The sequence below is a fragment of the Heterodontus francisci genome, chromosome 7 (genome assembly GCF_036365525.1).
Source record: "Heterodontus francisci isolate sHetFra1 chromosome 7, sHetFra1.hap1, whole genome shotgun sequence".
Taxonomy (NCBI): domain Eukaryota; kingdom Metazoa; phylum Chordata; class Chondrichthyes; order Heterodontiformes; family Heterodontidae; genus Heterodontus; species Heterodontus francisci.
Genome location: NC_090377.1, coordinates 47,427,743 through 47,446,742, shown reverse-complemented (window position 1 = coordinate 47,446,742; position 19,000 = coordinate 47,427,743). Strand labels below are relative to the sequence as shown.

At 41.8% G+C, this 19,000-nt stretch overlaps 1 protein-coding gene across 1 annotated transcript in view; it reads right to left on the bottom strand.

The window, feature by feature from the left end:
• ddx18 (DEAD (Asp-Glu-Ala-Asp) box polypeptide 18) overlaps positions 1-19,000 on the bottom strand; it is a 60,711-nt gene that overhangs the window by 31,488 nt on the left and 10,223 nt on the right. The window contains exons 4-8 of the mRNA XM_068035119.1: positions 9,338-9,473; positions 7,764-7,864; positions 6,831-7,030; positions 3,093-3,207; positions 989-1,128 (exon numbers count right to left, since the gene is read on the bottom strand). Of these exons, the coding sequence (XP_067891220.1) occupies positions 989-1,128; positions 3,093-3,207; positions 6,831-7,030; positions 7,764-7,864; positions 9,338-9,473 (692 nt within the window). The remainder of the gene's footprint in view (positions 1-988; positions 1,129-3,092; positions 3,208-6,830; positions 7,031-7,763; positions 7,865-9,337; positions 9,474-19,000) is intronic.

Here is a 19,000-nt window from a genome sequence, read left to right as displayed (position 1 = left end):
CAATCCCAAGTATGCTAAGAATTACACTAACAACCAATTTAAGATCTGTCGGGCTCGCGATGTGGCTCACATTACGCTTGCTAGAAGCTACATAGATTCATATGCAGGGACCTGTCCTCTGCGGGGAGATGTCCAAGCATTGCGCCTTTTTAAAATTAAACAAAAACGTGGAGGACAATAGTACCCTGCATTCTCCAAGGAAACACCTTGACCAGAGTCGACTTGCCAACCAAGCAGCACCCTTTTCTCATGCAGTATAAATGGTTGCTTCCTTTGAAATTTGGCATTCTTGTGCCTGTCCCGATGAGTGCAAGATGAAAAGCTTCGACAGCATGTCTCTTATCAGCAAAAAAAGATGTTTATTACAAAATAAATGTCAAGTTCCCGTAAGCACAATATAACACAAAACACCCCAAAACAAACTGTTCTGGTGTTTTGGCCGTTAAGCAAAAACTTGTTTTAAATAAACATTTGACATTCATTTTTTAAAAAAAAGAACATGCATAAGTTATACACAATTTAGAAATGAAACACTCTTCTGACCTGCCGGGGCATATTTTTCAGCTTAAATTTTTATTTCATTTAACTTAAGATAGCGAACATTACAGGATTATGTAGGCTGGTTGATTTTGAGGCCATTGTGGATTTTATGAACAGCTGCAATTCCTTTACAAGCCTGCTGATGGTACTGTTAGGATTGGCTAAGCTACAAGCAGTGAAACCTCTCTGTCATAACTGGGATATTAATGATATTATCATTTGACCAGATAAAATCGAGGGGAGACACACAGCAGCAAAGGTTGCAAGTCAGGTACATCACAAAGCAGTTAAATTAATGGGTTTTAAAAGTCCCTGTTGACAGGTTTTTCTCTCTCTTTAAAAAAAAAACTAGAAAATGATGAGAAATAGCTGAATGATAAAAAAAAAAGGATCAACTTAGTCAGGCTGTAAATGCAAACAAAAACTGAAAAATAGGCATTCATCTCACCTGTTCAAGGCCATCGACAGTTGCAGTTTCTTTGTCGTCATCAACGCCAACATACAAAGGTTCTTTCTTCAGTGAGATTTTTGCCAAATCTTCCACTTTACGAGTTTGTGTAGCAGAGAAAAGCATTGTCTGCCGCCGCTCTGTAAAGGTTATAGACAAGCTACTTATCATTAATTTCCTTTGTTTCAAATACATTCAAGCACATATTTTTCTTCAATTGCTATTAGTGAAAAGGTAAGTGTAGTGTGCCAGTAACAAAGTAAAATATACCCCCAGTATTACATTAGAACCAATGTTGATACCTGAGAAACATTTATGAAGGACAGAGCTAAACAAATTTAAAAGATATTTGATGAAGTTTACCCACAGACTGTTAAACATCCAAAAATATTTGCTGTTAATTGCTGCAGAGGGATTGGAGAAAAAAAGTCCTGGTATGAATGCATCTATGTCACTCCATTTCTTTGCCTTCTTGCAGTAACTTCTAACCTCAATAACAGCTTGCTGTATTAAATTTGTGTACCTCTAGTTTTATCTAATTGCGTAGAACTTTTTAAGCCATGGAGACAGATACAACTAAATCTTAAATTTAATTAAAATAAATTAAAAATGTACAAACTAGGGAAGAGATGGAAATGGAATTTTGATTCTTCCGTGGACCCCATGGAAAAAACATGTTGGGATGCCAGGTGAAAACAGGGTCAAGCTTGGCTTGATGACTTCCATGCTTGTATGGCTTGCTTGCATTGCCATTAAGAGAATAGGAATAAGGCAATGAATATAATGGTAAACACACGAAATATTAAGGCAAGGCACAACGAAACAGAATAAGTTAACAGATGACAGGGAAGAATCCATACAATTATCTTAAAAAACATAGGCACTTGCCAGCTCCGGGCTAAAGACTGTGTTAGTGTCAAGAAAAAGTATAGCCTACTATTTTTTTAAAGGAAGCAGCCAACTACTACAACATGCCAAATTTAAAGAATGCTAATTAGTGCAGTACAATAAAAAGGGAAAGCACTTAAGTACACCTCTGCACACAGTATCCTTTGAGTATTTAAAAATCCAAATAAATTATATATTTCCTTGCAAGATTATCAGACTATTAAAAGGTCGCTAACCAGAATAATTGTTAAAATCTAGCTATTATAAACTGACATTTAGCTTTTTTGGAACCCTTCTTTGTAGTATGATAAACAAGAAAACTTAGGAAATCGAGCACAGTATAGATAAAATGTCAAGGTAGAGGAATTCTGGAGAGGTCAAGTTTTAAAATGCTTACTTGCACTAAAAGGTTGAGATCTTGACAGCAGACAGTGAAAACAGCTTTTATAAGCACAGAATGTATAAATGAGATAAGGAACCTCAGAAGGTAAAAGCATGGAATACAATAGTCAACACAAAGGGGTTATTACCTACGTAAATCCTAAAAAGTTAACAGCCAAAGAATGATCCTTGATTAGTTAAGAAAAGCAACCTTCAAACAGAAAACCAAAGATAATTGGGGGAAGGGAAGGTTAAGTGGAATGCAGCCAAGATAAAAGAAGCCTTGATTTTGTCCCTGTATGGCAGAGAATTGTTGAAGAGACAGTCGTGAGTTGTGGCGTCCAAAGTCTAATACAGGTAGCATCAGTGTTAGACTGTTAATTACTGCTTGAGTTTGTGACTATGGTTTATCGGAAAGCTGAATAAACTTGCCCTTTATCTCAATAAAGTTGATTCACAATAAAGCTTTTGCTGCCAAGTCTGTTCCTGCCTTAGAAGGGGGCATTAAGCCACCACTATTGTATCTAATCTTACAACAGACTAAGGATTTTCATAATGAACAAGCTTGATTCTAATGTGATGGCAAATCAAGGCTGCAAATGACTTGAGGCTACACGAACACAGACAATTTGTCTAAGATTTTAAATGCAGTTATGGAATGACAGTTTAACATACCCTGACTAAAAAGATGAAAATCAATTTGAAATGGAAAGTATTTAGTATCGTATTTCTGGGATTTTGAAAGAAGTTATCATGGTGAAAAAGATGAATATTTTAAAATATATTGCACCCATCTTTCCTATAAAGTAAAGATAAAATGGCTGAATTAACACACTTGGCAGAAGTCTGATGATCTGTTTCAATTCCTCTTCAAATCCCACTTCTAGAATACGGTCTGCTTCATCTATTACCAGACACTGCAGGTTCTTGTACATAAACCCTGGTGTGTTCTGCCAAGAAAAGATTAGCAAAATAAGATCACACATTCACAGTCCCAAGACATTCAAATATTTCACACAGTGTCTCAAGTGGAAGACTTTTCAATCATTACCTGATTATCTTTTCCCATCTTTTGTGAACTTTTCAAAAACAACTAGGCACATATGCACACATACAAAAATCAGGCAGAGGAAAAAGGAGCACACAACACTTTAGATCAATTATGTATGTCGCGAAGTTGAGAAGAAATGTTATACCCAATCAGAAAGGAATTAATGCGATCTGAAAACATCTAGGTTACAAGTTCCAGGTCTAGGCCAATGCTTCTAACCCACAGGAAACAACCAAGTAAAACAATCAAAAAGGAATATACAAAAACAAGTACACAGGCAAAGGAATAAAGGAAGCAAGAGAGGATAATCCGAGCATATTGTCCACCACAACATGGGGATGAGATAACCAGGACTACAGGATCACTCCTTTTAAGCCCAAGCATACACAAGGATCCGTGATTACAGTACTTCAAAAAGGAAGATCACAATGAGATGAACTTAACCTGGTTCAAAGTGGAGAGTATTAACTATAAACAGACCTGCAAATTCTCCTGAGCATGTGAAACCTAACAGACCATGTTAGCAGCACTGCTTAGCACACGAACAGCAAATATGTTCTAAAGATACAAAGCAGACTAATTCGATGACCAACAAAATCCGACAAGGAGTTATGGAATAGTTTAAAGAGTCAATCCTGCCGTGATCTTAATCTCAAAATCATAGCCCAGAACGACTGAATTATAGGCCAAATCCAAATGAGACATTGTTGGGTCCTAGTAGCCTTATCGATATCTCTCAAGCCCAAGAGAATTCTGATTATGCACCAACAAAATGCATTTATATAGTATCTTTAACATTGTAAAAAGGTTGTAAGGTGCTTCACAGGAGTGTTATCAAACAAAATTTGATAACGAGCCACACAAGGAGGTATTCAGGCAGATGATCACAGGAACATAGGAACAAGAGTAAGAGCCTGTTCCATCATTCAATGAGATCATAGCTGATTTATGACATAATTCCATATACCTGTTTTTGTCCCAAAACCCTCAACACCTTTGGCTAACTAAAATCTATCAATCTCTCATTTAAAATTAATAATTGACCTAGCATCAATTGTTGTTTGTGAAAGAGGGCCAAATTTCTGCCATCCTTGGCTGTAGAAGTGTTTCCTAATTTCACTTCTGAAATGTCTGCTTCTAGTTTTTAGACTATGCCCCTAATCCTAAATTTCTCAACTAGCAGTAATAGTTTCTATCTACCCTATCTGTTCATGCTTAATATCTTGAAAACTTCTGATCAAATCACACTTTAACCAACTAAATTCTGGAGAATACAACCCTAGTTTGTGTAATCTCTCCTTGTAATTTAACCCAGGCAGCCCAGGTATCATTCTGGTAAACCTCCCTCCAAGGCCAAAATATCCTTCCTACGACGTGGTGTCCAGAATTGCTCTCAGTACTCCAGGTGTGGTCTCACCAAGGCTTTGTATAGCTGAAGTGTGACTTCTATCTCCTTGAATTCTAGTTCTCCAAATATAAAAGCCAGTATTCCATTACTTTCTGTACCAGTTCATATTTCAATGATTTATGTACCTGGACTCCCAAGTCTCTTTGGATCTCCACAGTTTCTAGTTTTCCATGAAAAACATGGATTTAACCTGGTTCAAATTGGAGTGTAAAAACTATAAGCTTTAGAAAGTACCCAGTTCTATCCTTTTTAAGACAGAGCGTATGACCTCATTTTTGCCTACATTGAAATCCATTCATCCCAGTTTTATCCATCTCTTAAAATCTCCAACAAAAGCCTGGTCAAAGGAGCTCTTAAAAGGAGGAAAGAGAAGTAGAGGGGTTTAGGGAGGGAATTCCAGAGCTTAGGTCCTTAGCAGCTGAAACCACAGCTGCCAATGGTGGAGTGATTAAAATCAAAGATGCGTAAGAGGCCAGAATTGGAGGACAGAAGATATCTCCGAAGGTTGTCGGGGATTACAGGGATAGGGAGGGACAAGGCCATGGAGGGATGCTAGCGTATAGTAAACATCATGAAGAACATTCATCGACCCTTCCTTCAGCCAATTATCAGAAGTTCACATTACTGTACAAACGCTTTCCCGGATCTCATTTGAAAGATTTCTCCAATCTGCCGTCCAACATCATTCATATCTCGTCCAATTAAAGTAAGTCGAAATAAAGCAAAATAAAAAAGGGAGAACAAATTTCAATATTGTCAACTGCAAGGAGACCCAATCCAAGGCCTTGACATTAATAAAAGTGTGTTAGAACTAAAGTGATAGCAGACCCCATGTTCCAGGCTAATAACAGATATCACAGCCAGATTCCTTCTCCACATTTTTGCCAAAGGTCTTTAAACTCAGCATTTGTTCAATTCATCCCCATCATACAGTTGGAAAAATATCAGAGTATCTCGGAAGAAGCACTCCCATAGGAAATTAAGAAAAACTTTTGCTGGAAGAGAGGAAATTAACAAATTGCTACCAGGTCTGTGGATCTGCCCACAAAAGTAGACGAGACTACAAAAGTCAAGATACTGCATTATTAGAAAAAAAAGGACGTTATAACTAAGAAAGATCCAAACTCATCCAAGGTTATTATGAAGTGCAAAGTTATTATAACCTAAAATATGTTTGGAAAAGAACACATGCTGAATGGAACACCTTTGTAGTAGCTACCCAGGTCGAGGAAGTTCTGGACAAAGTTTGGCTGAGTGTATTGTTCTAGATAATGTAAAAGGTTAGAAAAATATATATGTATATTTTGAAATACAAAAACATACACCATAATCATTCCAGGTTCAGTGCCCAGGCTAGGCTAAACCAACTGATCTCAGCCAGGGAAGCTGTTGGAACACTACAAATTCCTGCAGCACCTTTCAATTTGGAAAGTAATTCCTACTGGAAGTGTGCATCTTTGAATACTGGATGGGGACAGATTCAGCTCAGCTGCAATATTCCCAAGATGGAATAGCATTCTGACACTATGTCAGAGCTCATATACAGCGCACGGTGCCAGATGGAGACCAGCACCTGTAGAACAATCCCACATTGGGAGTCAATGCCTTCAGAAGGGAGAAATTTTAAGTAAAAAAAAACATAAATGAGCATTCAGGTTCAAAAAGAGTACATGCAACGCTGGATAGTACTTTATAAGTGTCAGGCTTAGATCAGTGGTAACACTCTCGTCCAAGTCAGAAGGTTGTGGGTTCAAGCCCCATTCCACAGACTTAAGCACATAAGCTAGGCTGCTACGTCAGTGCAGTACTGAGGAAGTGCTGTACTGTTGTCTTTCAGATAAGATATTAAACCTGTCACCTGCTCAGGTAGACTTAAAAGATTTCATGATACTATTCAAGGAGGAGTTGGGGAGTTCTCCTAGTGTTCTGGTCCTTAGCCAAAATCGATAAAATAGATTTCCTAATCCTTACTATTGCACTTTACAAGCCATCCTAGAAAATATATAATTGACTGCAAAGTGCTTTTTGATGCCAAGTCACCAAGGGTACTATCTGAATGCAAGTCCTTTCTTATATAAGTTTATGCAGAGTTCAAGGTGAGAAATGCATAATACCTGCATATGATCCAGAAGTCTGCCAGGAGTTGCTATTATGATGTTGATTCCATTTGCCAATTTTTGTGCTTCTGCATTTCTGTTGCTACCTCCCATGAGTAAACCATAAGTATGCACATGGTGTGTCATTAGTTCCTTCAAAACACCATATGTCTGCATGGCTAATTCTCTAGTTGGTGAAAGAACAAGGACACCAGTTCCTGAGGAGACAAGTTTATTTTCAATTAAAGACCAAAACCTCAGCTTAACTTCATGAACAATACCTCTCATCTATTTCTGCTTCAAAATTAATATGTCTTTAATAGAAAAGTATCAAGATATACTTGGGGCTGGAAGGAAAGAGGCAGAAATCATCTCAAAAACAGGCTCAATAAAGATACTTTCTATTGCATTATACAATTTAACGGATATTTCCAAGAGAATACATTTGTAAGGCTTGAAATTAAGGTTAACCAGAAAGACAAATATTCTATACTCAAATTGATGTATTTTTCTTTCAGAAACAATTTTAGCCACTGATCCAATGAGTTTTTAAATAATACAAAAGCAAAATACTGCAGATGTTGGAAATTGGAAATAAAAACAGAAAATGCCCAGCAGATCTATCAGCATCTGTGGGGAGAGAGCAACCGAGTTAATGTTTCAGGTCTGTGACCTTTCATCAGTTCTGATGAAAGGTCACAGGCCTGAAACATTACCACTGTTGCTCATTCCATAGATGCTGTCAGACCTGCTGAGTACTTGCAGCATTTTCAGTTTTTATTAAAAAATAACATTTGCTTTTATATAAATGCATAGACATATTGCTTCAAACCAAGAATTAAACATATTTTACTTGAATTAAAGTTATAAATTATAATAATGTGTCCAATAGTGGATGGGCATGCAATTAGCTTCAATCAATTAAAACAGTGACACGAGCCATTTGTTTACCATTTCTGGGCATGAACTTAAGTTTGTAGATCAGTTCAATGGCAGGAATGAGGAATGCCAATGTTTTCCCACTGCCTGTCTTAGCAGCAGCCAAAATATCCCTAAAAACAATACAGAAAGGAGGACTTAATATAATAGTTTTAGATCTGGTATTTCTTTCACACGTTTATTGCCACCTCTATTAAATAAATATGTTGTGTACAGGAAAACGTCTTACAAATTTACATCCACTGATAGAGAATGATTTATTGGATCAAATGCTGTGAATGAAGATACCAACTCCAGAAAAAGAGTTTACTCTAAATGTTTTCAAAATAGTACCCTCTCAACTCAGATTTTCTTCTGCTTCAACAATTTGCATTTATATAGCACATTTAATGTAGAAAAATGCCCCAAAGTGCTTCACAGAAACATAATCAAAAGAAAAGGACACTAAGCCAAAGGAGATATTAGGACAGAGATGAGAAAAAGCATGATCAAAGAGGTGGATTTAAAGAGACTCTTAAAAGAAGTAGAGAGAGGTTAAGAGGCAGAGGAGTTTGAGAGAATTCCAGAGTGTGGGGCATGGGAAGCTAAAGGATTGGCCGCCAATGGTGGGGCTAAGAGAAGGCGTTCATGCACAAGAGGTCAGAACAACAGTGTTTTGGAGCAAGGATTGTGGTGCTGGAGGGAATTCAGAGACAGGGAGGCGCGTGACCATGAAGGGACTTAAAATACAAAAGATGAGAATTTTAAATTTGACACACTGGGGGATTGGATGCCAATGCAGCTAAGAGAATATATAAGAGATGGGCGAGCCAGTCTTTTTGTTGGATAGAGTATGGGCAGATAGCTGAGGCTTAGACAGCAGAGGACAGGAAGCAGGCCACGAGAAGACTGTAAAAGTCAAGACTGCATGATAAAAGCATGGATGAAGGTTTTAGGAGTAGAGGTGAAGCAGGGATGGAGAAGAACAATGTACAGAGATGGAAGTAGACAGTCTTTGCGATGGTGAGGATTGTGGGGTTAGAAGTTTGGCTCAGAATCAAATAGGCCACCAAGGTTGCAGTTTGTTTCAGTCACCGAGACTGTGGACAGGGGAGAGAACAGAACTGCTGGTTAAGGTATGAGATTGCAGCAGGGAGCAAACATGATGGCTTCACTCTTCCTAGATGTTTAGATGTAGGAATTTGCAGCTCAAAGACTGGATGCTGGACAGACAGTCTGACAGCAAAGAGGCAGTGGACGAGTCAACAGTGGTGGAGAGGTAGAGCTGGACATTATCAGCATACATGCAGGAGATGAACTCAGTTTGCGAATGATGTCACCAAGGGGCAGCAGATGAAAAAAGAGCCATGGATAGATCCTTGGGTACCTCCAGGGTAATGCTGCAAGGGCAAGAGTTTCCACATCTCCATTTGCTGTGAAAGAGGAAAGCTCAAAAGAGAGGTCTACCCTATGCTACCTCAGAGTAATGCAGTCTAACCTGTCCATCAGGATAACAAAACAGCAGTGACAGGAACAAAAAAAAAATACTTCTTAAAAATCACAGATAATGTTGAGAATGTATTAAATATATGTTCAACACAACTTACCTGCCCTCCAGCAAGGGTCGGATACTTTTCTGTTGAATTTGTGTCATGTGAGTAAAGTTCATGCCAGCAATGCCTTTTAAAGTATTCTCACTAACCAGGTCAGTCAAAGAAGAAAAAGCAGTGTCTTCAAAAGCTCCTGAACACAACGAACATGTAATTAGCTAAAAGTATCACCTGAAGCGGCAGCTACTCACAATCATCAGTGATACTTATTACGCCTTTAGAATTAACTTTTGTTAAAAAATTTCGAAAAGCAGAATCACCCCAACACATTAAAAATGCAAAAAATGTTATCAAAGTTTTAACATATTTATAGCACATAAACAAGCAATTCAGCCCAACAGGTTCACGCTAGTGTTTATCATCCATACAAACCTCCAACCCCTCTTCAGCTAACCCCATCAACACATCCTTCTATTTCTTTCTCCTTCATGTCCATAATTGGCTTCCTTTTGAATGCATCTATGCTATTTGTCTCAACTATTCTGTGGTAGCAAGTATCACATTCTAACCACTCTCTGGGTAAAGTTGTTAGCAGCAAGATATTAAAAACTTCAGCTTTCTTAAAAATCCTTACATGAGCGACCAACTGCAACTGCCAATATACTGAGCAAGTCATAATCATACAACAAATATAGTCTTCGACAATGGGGCTCATTTGTTTTCATTTATGAATTTTTCAAATGACATTTGCTAACTATTGTACGATATGACAATATAATTATTATGCTGCATTCTAAAACATTAGACAACTTATGTATTTAACAAAGGACACTTGTGACTTCACTTTAGTGTCTTATAATCCCCTTTCTTTCTTTCTCACAGGTAGCAGAGGCATCAATTTCCAGAATGTTCCACGATCATGCAACTTTGAGATCTTACATCTTTTCCAGCACACTGATGCATTGTAAATGGAAAAACGTCTTGCAAGATCTTACTTTTCTTTAAAATCGGCACTTCCAAAAAAAAAAACCTACTTTACATAGCATGAGAAATATATATGCAAGTATAGCAAAACCTACTTAAATAGCTATTGCTAATCCCAGCTAAAAATTTGTATTTAACTGTTTTTCACCATGGACCCGGAGTTCTGTTGAAACAGACGAACAACACACCAGCATTGGAGGTTGAGCAAATCACTTGACTTGAATTGGTTTTATACTTTGGTAAAGTGAAAGATCAAAACAAAATGCATCTCAGCTATCAAGTCACCATATTTTGAATAGTAGGAGAGCATTGGTAGGAGTGACACCTGCACAGTCCTTGTGAAGACAAAGTCCCATTCTCAGAATGAGGGTATCCACCATCATGTTGTGTGGCACTACCACTGAGCTAAACAGGATAGGGTTTGAACAGATCTAGCAACTCAGAACTGGACATCCATGAGGCGCTGTAGGCCATCAGCAGCAGAACTGCATTCAACCATAATCTGTAACCTCACGGCTCAGCATATCCCCCACTCTACCATTACCATCAAGCCGGGGGACCAACCCTGGTTCACTGAAGAGTGAGGGAGAACATGCCAGGAGCAGCACCAGGCATACCTAAAAATGAGGTGTCAGCCTGATGAAGCTATAACACAGGACTACTTGCATACCAAACAGCAGAGGAAGCATGCAATAGGGCTAAGCGATCTCACAACCAATAGATCAGATCTAAGCTCTGCAGTCCTGCCACATCCAGTCATGAATGGTGGTGGATAATTAAACAACTGACAGGAGGTGGCGGCTCCACAAATATCCCCATCCTTAATGATGGGGGAGCCCAGGACATCAATGCAAAAGACAAGGCTGAAGCATTTGCATCCATCTTCAGCCAGAAGTGCCGAGTGGATGAATCACCTCGGCTTCCTCCCAAGGTCTGCAACATCACAGATGCCAGTCTTCAGCCAATCCGATTCACTAAACGTGATATCAACAAACGGCTGAAGGCATGAATACTGCAAAGGCCATGGGTTCTGACAACATTCCGGCAATAGTACTGAAGATGTGCTCCAGAACTAGCTGCGCCCCTAACCAAGCTGTTCCATTACAGTTACAACCTGGCATTTACCCGGCATTGTGGAACATTGCCCAGGTATGTCCTGTACACAAAAAGCAAGACAAATCCAACCCACCAATTACTGCCCTATCAGTCTACTCCCAATCATCAGCAAGGTGATGGAAGGGGTCGTCGACAGTGCTATCAAGTGACACTTGGTCAGCAATAACCTGCTCACTGATGCTCAGTTTGGGTTCTGCCAGGGCCACTCAGCTCCTGACCTCATTATAGCCTTGGTTCAAACATGGACAAAAGAGCTGAACTCCAGAGGTGAGGTGAGAGTGACTGCCTTTGACATCAAGGCAGCATTTGAAAGTATGGCATCAAGGACCCCTAGCAAAACTGGAGTCAACGGGAAACAGGGAAAAACTCTCTGCTGGTTGGGGTCATACCTAACACAAAGGAAGATGGTTGTGGATGTTGGAGGTCAAATCATCTCAGTCCCAGGAAACCATTACAGGAGTGCTTCAGGGTAGTGTCCTAGGCCCAACCATCTTCATCTACTTCATCAACGACCTTCCCTCCATCATAAGGTCAGAAGTGGGGACGTTCACTGATGATTGCACAATGTTCAGCACCATTAGCAACTCCTCAGACACTGAAGCAGTCCATGCCCAAATCCAGCCACGACCTGGACAACTTCCAGGCTTGGGCTGATAAGTGGCAATTAACATTTGCTCCACACACGTGGCGGGCAATGACCATCTCCAACAAGAGAGAATCTAACCATCTTCCCTTGATGTTCAATAGCATTACCATCACTGAATCCCCCCACTATCAACTTCCTGGGGCTCACCATTGACCAGGAACTGAAGTGGACCAGCCACATAAATGCTGTGGCTACAAGAGCAGGTCAGAGGCTGCGAATTCTGCAGTGAGTAACTCACTTCCTGTCTCCCCAATGTCTGTCCACCACCTACAAAGCACAAGTCAGGAGTGAGATGGAATACTCTTCACTTGCCTGGATAGGTGCAACTCCAACAACACTCAAGAAGCGAGACACCATCCAGGGCAAAGCAGCCTGCTTGATTGGCACCGCATCCACCACCTTCAACATTCACTCCCCCACCAACACACAGTGGCAGCAGCGTGTACCATATACGAGATTCACTGTAGCAACTTACCAAGGCTCATTCAACAGCACCTTCCAAACTAGGATGGCAAGGGCAAAAAATGTATGGGAACAGCACCACCTACAATTTCCTCTCCAAGCCACATACCATCCTGACTTGGAACTATATCGCTGTTCCTTCACTATTGCTGGGCCAAAATCCTGGAACTCCCTTCCTAACAGCACTGTGGGTGTACTTCACCATGATCTTCTCAAGGGCAATCAGGGATGGGCAATAAATGCTGGCCTAGCCAGCGACGCCTACATCCCACGAATAAAAAAAAGTTGCAGCAATTGACATTTAAAGAGGCAGTCATCATTTTAAAATTTCTAATTTAACAGTCTAAAAATAAAACATGACATGATACATTTATCTGAGGTGTGCATATTGTGCAAGTGAACGTTACTGACTGACCTTACTGCGATGGTGGTGGACATCCAAGATCCAAGAAGATCCTCAGCCACGGTAAAGTCCAGCATGAACGCAAGAAACAAAGTTGAGGGTTTTTCTAACCACCTTCAGCCAAAAATGATTTTACACAGCTGTCCCAAGGTCCCAAATGTCACAGATGCCAGAGTCCAGTCAATTCAGTTTATTCCATGTGAATTCCATCAAAAGTAGCTGAGTCCACTGGATACAGCGAAGGCAATGAGCCCAGACATTTTTTTTAAAATTAGCACATGAGATGTGGACGTTGCTGGTCAGCCCACGCCCAACTACTCTTGCTAAGGTGCTAGCGAGCTACCCTCTTGAACTGCTGTAGTCCATGTGGTGCAGATACACCCACAGTGCTGCTCGGGAGCGCGTTCCAGGATTTTGACCTAGTGACAACGAAGGAACACCGATATATTCCCAAGTCAAGAGGAGCGTTCCCATGTGGCTGCTGCCTTAGAACCATAGAAAACTTACGGCACAGAAAGAGGACATTCAGCCCATCATGTCTGCGCCGGCTGAACAAAATGCGCTACCCATTCTAATCCCACCTTCCAGCACTTGGTCTGTACCTTTCGTCATAGCTGCAATTTTCAAGCCCTGGCAACATTCTTGTAAATCTCCTCTGTACTCCGTTCAGAGCAACGTCCTTCCTGGAATGTGACGACCAGAACAGTATGCAATACTCCAGTTGTGACCTAACCTGTGTTTTATACAGTTCCAGCATTACATCCCTGCTTTGGTATTCTGTATCTCGTCCAATAAAGGAAAGCATTCCATATACCTTTATCACCACTTTATCTACCTGTCCTGCCACCTTCAGGGATCTGTGGACAAGCACTTCTTCTACCCCTCTCAATGTCCTCCCGTTTGTGTATTCCCTTGCTTTGTTTGTCCTCCCCAAATGCATTACCTCACACTTCTCTGGATTGAATTCCATTTGCCACTTCTCAGCCCACTTAACCAAACCATTGATATAATTCCGGAGTCTACAGCTATCCTCTTCACTATCAACTACACGGCCAATTTTTGTGTCATCTGCAAATTTCCCAATCATGTCTCCCACATTTAAGATCAAATCATTAACATATACCACAAACAGCAAAGGACTGAGCCTTGTGGAATGCCTCTGGAAACCGCTTCCCATTCGCAAATACATCTGTTGACCATTACCCTTTGTTTCCTGTCACTGAGCCAATTTTGGATCCAACTTGCCACATTCCCTGAATCCCATGGGCTTTTACTTTTCTGACCAGTCTGCCATGTGGGACCGTGTCAAATGCCTTACTAAAATCCATGTCGACAACATCCACTGCACCACCCTCATCAATCCTCCTCGTCACTTCCTCAAAAAATTCAATTAAGTTAGTAAGACACGGCTTTCCCTTAACAAATCCATGCTAACTATCCCTGATTAATCCGTGCCTTTCCAAGTGGCAGTTTATCCTATCTCTCAGAACTGATTCTAATAATGTGCCCATCAGAGGTCAGACTGACTGGCCTATAATTATTTGGCCTATCCCTCACGCCCTTTTTAAACCATGGTACAACATTCACAGACCTCCAATCCTCTGGTACCTTGCCTGTATCTAGTGAGGAGTTGAAAATCATCCTCAGAGCATCAGCTATTTCCTCCCTGGCTTCCTTCAACAGCCTGGGATACATTCCATCCACTTTCAAAGATATCAGACCCTCTAGTACTTCCTCTCGTATCTCATTGTAGCTAATATTTCACACCCCTCCTCTTTAACTACAATGTCTACATCATCTCTCTCCTTTGTGACGACAGAGGCAAAGCACTCATTAAGAACCCTGCCCACATCTTCTGCATCCACGCAAGTTATCCTCTCGCTCTTAATTTACTGATAAAACATCTTTGGGGTTTCCTTGATTTTAGCTGTTAATATTTTTTCGTGTCCTCTCTTTGCTTTCCGAATTTCCTTTTTTACTTCACCCCTGCACTTTCTATACTCCTCTAGGCTTTCTAAAGTAGTAATTTTTTTTTACAACTGTCATAAGTTTTCTTTTTCTGCTTTATCTTATCCTGTATGCTTGTAGATAACCAGGGGGCTCTAAATTTGGCAGTACAACCCTTTTTCTTTGTGGGGACATGTCTACACTGTGCCCTTAGAATTTCACTTTGAATGCTTCACACTGGCTTGCCACTGATTTTCCTTCAAGTAGCTGTATCCAGTCCACTTTCGCCAGATCACCTCTCAACTTTGTATAATTTACCTTCCCCCAATTTAGAACTTTTACTCCTGTTCTATTTTTGTTCTTTTCCATAATAATGCTAAATCTAACTGTATTATGGTCACTATCTCCAAATTGGTCATCCACTGCTACTTCATCCACTTCCCCAGCTTCATTGCCCAAGACTAAATCGAGAATTGCGCCCCCTCTCATTGGGTTTGTTACGTGCTGGCTAAAAAAGTTCTCTTGAATGCAGTTCAAGAATTTTGTGCCCTTCACAGTTTGTATCCCAGTTGATATTAGGGTAGTTGAAATCCCTAACTATTATTGCCCTATTGCTTCTGCATTCAGAAATTTGCCTACATATTTGTTCTTTTATCTCCCTCTCACTATTTGGGGGTCTATAGTTCACTCCTAGTAGTGTGGCTGCCCCTTGTTTATTTCTGAGCTCAATCCATATGGCCTCATTTGATGATTCATTTAGCATATCATCTCTCCTTAAAGCAGCAATTGATTCTTTAACCAATAATGCTACAACCCCTCCTTTTTATGCCCCTCTCTATCCTGCCTGAAAACTCTATATCCACGATGTTGAGCTGCCATTTTTGCCCCTCTTGAAACCAAGTTTCCGTTAGAGCAATGATATTGTGTTGCCATGTGTCTAACTGTGTCCTCAGCTCATCAGTTTTATTTGCTATACGCCTTGCATCTAAATAAAGACCTTTTAACACTCAAATTCCTGTGCTGTATACTTTTTAACCTTTGCTTCTTCTGTCTTTCAGAGTCACTCGCTAATTTTCTGCCTCCCATTCCCTGCTCTGAATTTGTCCTATCTGAAACTGCTCTGAGGTTCCCATCAACCTGCAAATCTACTTTAAACCATCCCCAACAGCACCAGCAAACCTTCCTGCAAGGATATTCATCCCGGTCCTGTTCAGGTGTAGACTGTTCAGCTTGTACAGGTCCCACCTTCCCCGGAACCAGCCCCAATGTCCCATAAATCTGAAGCCCTCCCTCCTGCACCATCTCTCCAGGCACGCATTCATCTGGTGTATTCTCCTATTTCTATACTCACTAGCACGCAGTCTTGGGAGTAATCCAGACATTACCACCTTTGAGGTCCTGCTTGCTAATCTCTTTCCTAACTCCCTAAACTCAGCCTACAGGACCTCATTCCTCTTTCTTTCTATATCGTTGGTACCAATGTGGACCACGACCTCTGGCTGTGCACCCTCGCCTTCCAAAATGCTCTGCAGCCGCTTAAATTATTCTTCTAGGTGGTAGAGGCCGCAGGTTTGGCAGCTGCTGTCCAAGGAGCCTTGGTGATGATACACACTGCTGCTAAGTTTCTAAATTCACTTGAAAAAGCCCTTCAAAATACTCCTACAGGGGATGCAGAGACCAAGTGGGCCCACAGAGAAGCCATCTATGACTCAGCAATGACCACCTTTGGTAAACGTGAGAAGAATGCAGACTGGTTTCAATCTCACTTTGAAGAGCTAGAAGCTGTCATAGCCGCTAAGCGCACTGTTGAACTACAAGAAAGTCCCAGCAAGTTAACATCCGTGGCACTTAAAGTAGCCAGAAGCGCTGCACAAAGAACAGCCAGGCGCTGTGCAAATGACTACTGGCAACACCTATGCAGTCGTATTCAGCTGGCCTCCGACACCAGAAACATCAGAGTAATGTATGATGGCATTAAGAGCGCTTTTGGGCCAACCACCAAGAAGATCGCACCCCCCCAATCCTCAAGTCTAAATCGGGGACACGATCACTGACCAACGCAAGCAAATGGACCGCTGGGTGGAGCACTACCTAGAACTGTACTCCAGGGAAAATATTGTCACTGATTCCACCCTCAATGCAGCTCAGTCTCTGCCAGTCATGGATGAGCTGGACGAACAACCAACAAAATCGGAACTCAGTGATGCCATTGATTCTCTAGCCAGTGGAAAAGCCCCTGGAAAGGACGGCATTACCCCGGAAATAATCAAGAGTGCCAAGCCTGCTATACTCTCAGCACTCCATGAACTGCTTTGCCTGTGCTGGGATGACGGAGCAGTACCACAGGACATGCGCGATGCCAATAACATCACTCTCTATAAGAACAAGGGTGACCACGGTGACTGCAACAACTACCGTGGAATCTCCCTGCTCAGCATAGTGGGGAAAGTCTTTGTTCGAGTCGTTTTAAACAGACTCCAGAAGCTGGCTGAGTGTGTCTACTTTGAGCAACAGTGTGGCTTTCAAGCAGACAGATCCACCGTTGAAATGCTGTTTTCCCTTCACCAGCTACAGGAGAAATGCCGCTAACAACAGATGCCCCTCTACGTTGCTTTCATAGATCTCACCAATGCCTTTGACCTCATCAGCAAACGTGGTCTCTTCAGACTACTAGCAAAGATCAGATGTCCACCAAAGGTACTAAGTATCAGCACCTCATTCCATGACAATATGAAAGGCACAATTCAGCATAGTGGTGCCTCATCAGACCCCTTTCCTCTCCTGAGTGGCGTGAAACAGGGCTGTCTTTTCGCACCTACACTATTTGGGATCTTCTTCTCACTACTGCTCTCACATGCGTTCTTCAGAAGAAGAAATTTTTCTCCACACAAGATCAGATGGCAGGTTGTTAAATGTTGCCCGTCTTAGAGCGAAGACCAAAGTACGTAAAGTCCTCATCAAGGAACTCCTCTTTGCTGACGATGCTGCATTAACATCTCACACTGAACAGTGGCTGCAGAGAGTCATCGACAGGATTGCTGCTGCAACGAATTTGGCCTATCAGCCTCAAGAAAACGAACATCATGGGACAGGACATCAGAAATGCTCCATCCATCAATATCGGCGACCATGCTCTAGAAGTGGTTCAAAAGTTCAACTACCTAGGCTCAACTATCACCAGTAACCAGTCTCTCGATGCAGAAATCAATAAACGCATGGGAAGGGCATCCGCTGCTATGTCCAGACTGGCCAAGAGAGTGTGGGAAAATGGTGCACTGACACGGAACACAAAAGTCCGAGTATATCAAGCCTGTGTCCTCAGTTCCTTGCTCTACGGCAGCGAGACCTGGACAATGTATGTCAGCCAAGAGTGATGTCTCAACTCATTCCATCTTCGCTGCCTCCGGAGAATCCTTGGCATCAGGTGGCAGGAACATATCTCCAACGCAGAAGTCCTCGAGGCGGCCAACACCCCCAGCATATACACCCTACTGAGCCAGCAGTGCTTGAGATGGCTTGGCCATGTGAGCCGCATGGAAGATGGCAGGATCCCCAAGGACACATTGCAAGGCAAGCTCGTCACTGGTATCAGACCCACCGGCCATTCATGTCTCCGCTTTAAAGACGTCTACAAACGTGACGAAGTCCTGTGACATTCCCACGACGTGGTCAGTCAGTTGCTAGTGATAGCCATAGCTGGCGGACAGCCATAAAGGCGGGGCTAAAGAGTGGCAAGTCGAAGAGACTTAGCAGTTGGCAGGAACAAAGACAGAAGCGCAAGGAGAGAGCCAACTGTGTAACAGCCCCGACAACCAGTTGTATCTGCAGCACCTGTGGAAGAGTCTGTCACTCTAGAATTGGCCTTTACAGCCACTCCAGGCGCTGCTTCACAAACCACTGACTACCTCTAGGCGCTCACCCATTGTCTCTCGAGACACGGAGGCCAAAGAAGGCGGTAGTGGAGGTCACAGGATTGGCAGGTGCTGTCCAAGGAGCCATAGTGATGATACACACTGCTGCTACCGCTCGCCGGTGGCAGAGGGAGTGAATGTTTAAAGTGGTGGATGTGGTACCAATCAAGTGGGCTGCTTTACCCTGGATGGCGTCGAGCTGTCTGAGAGTTGTTGGAGCTGCACTCATCCAGGCAAGTGGGGTGCATTCC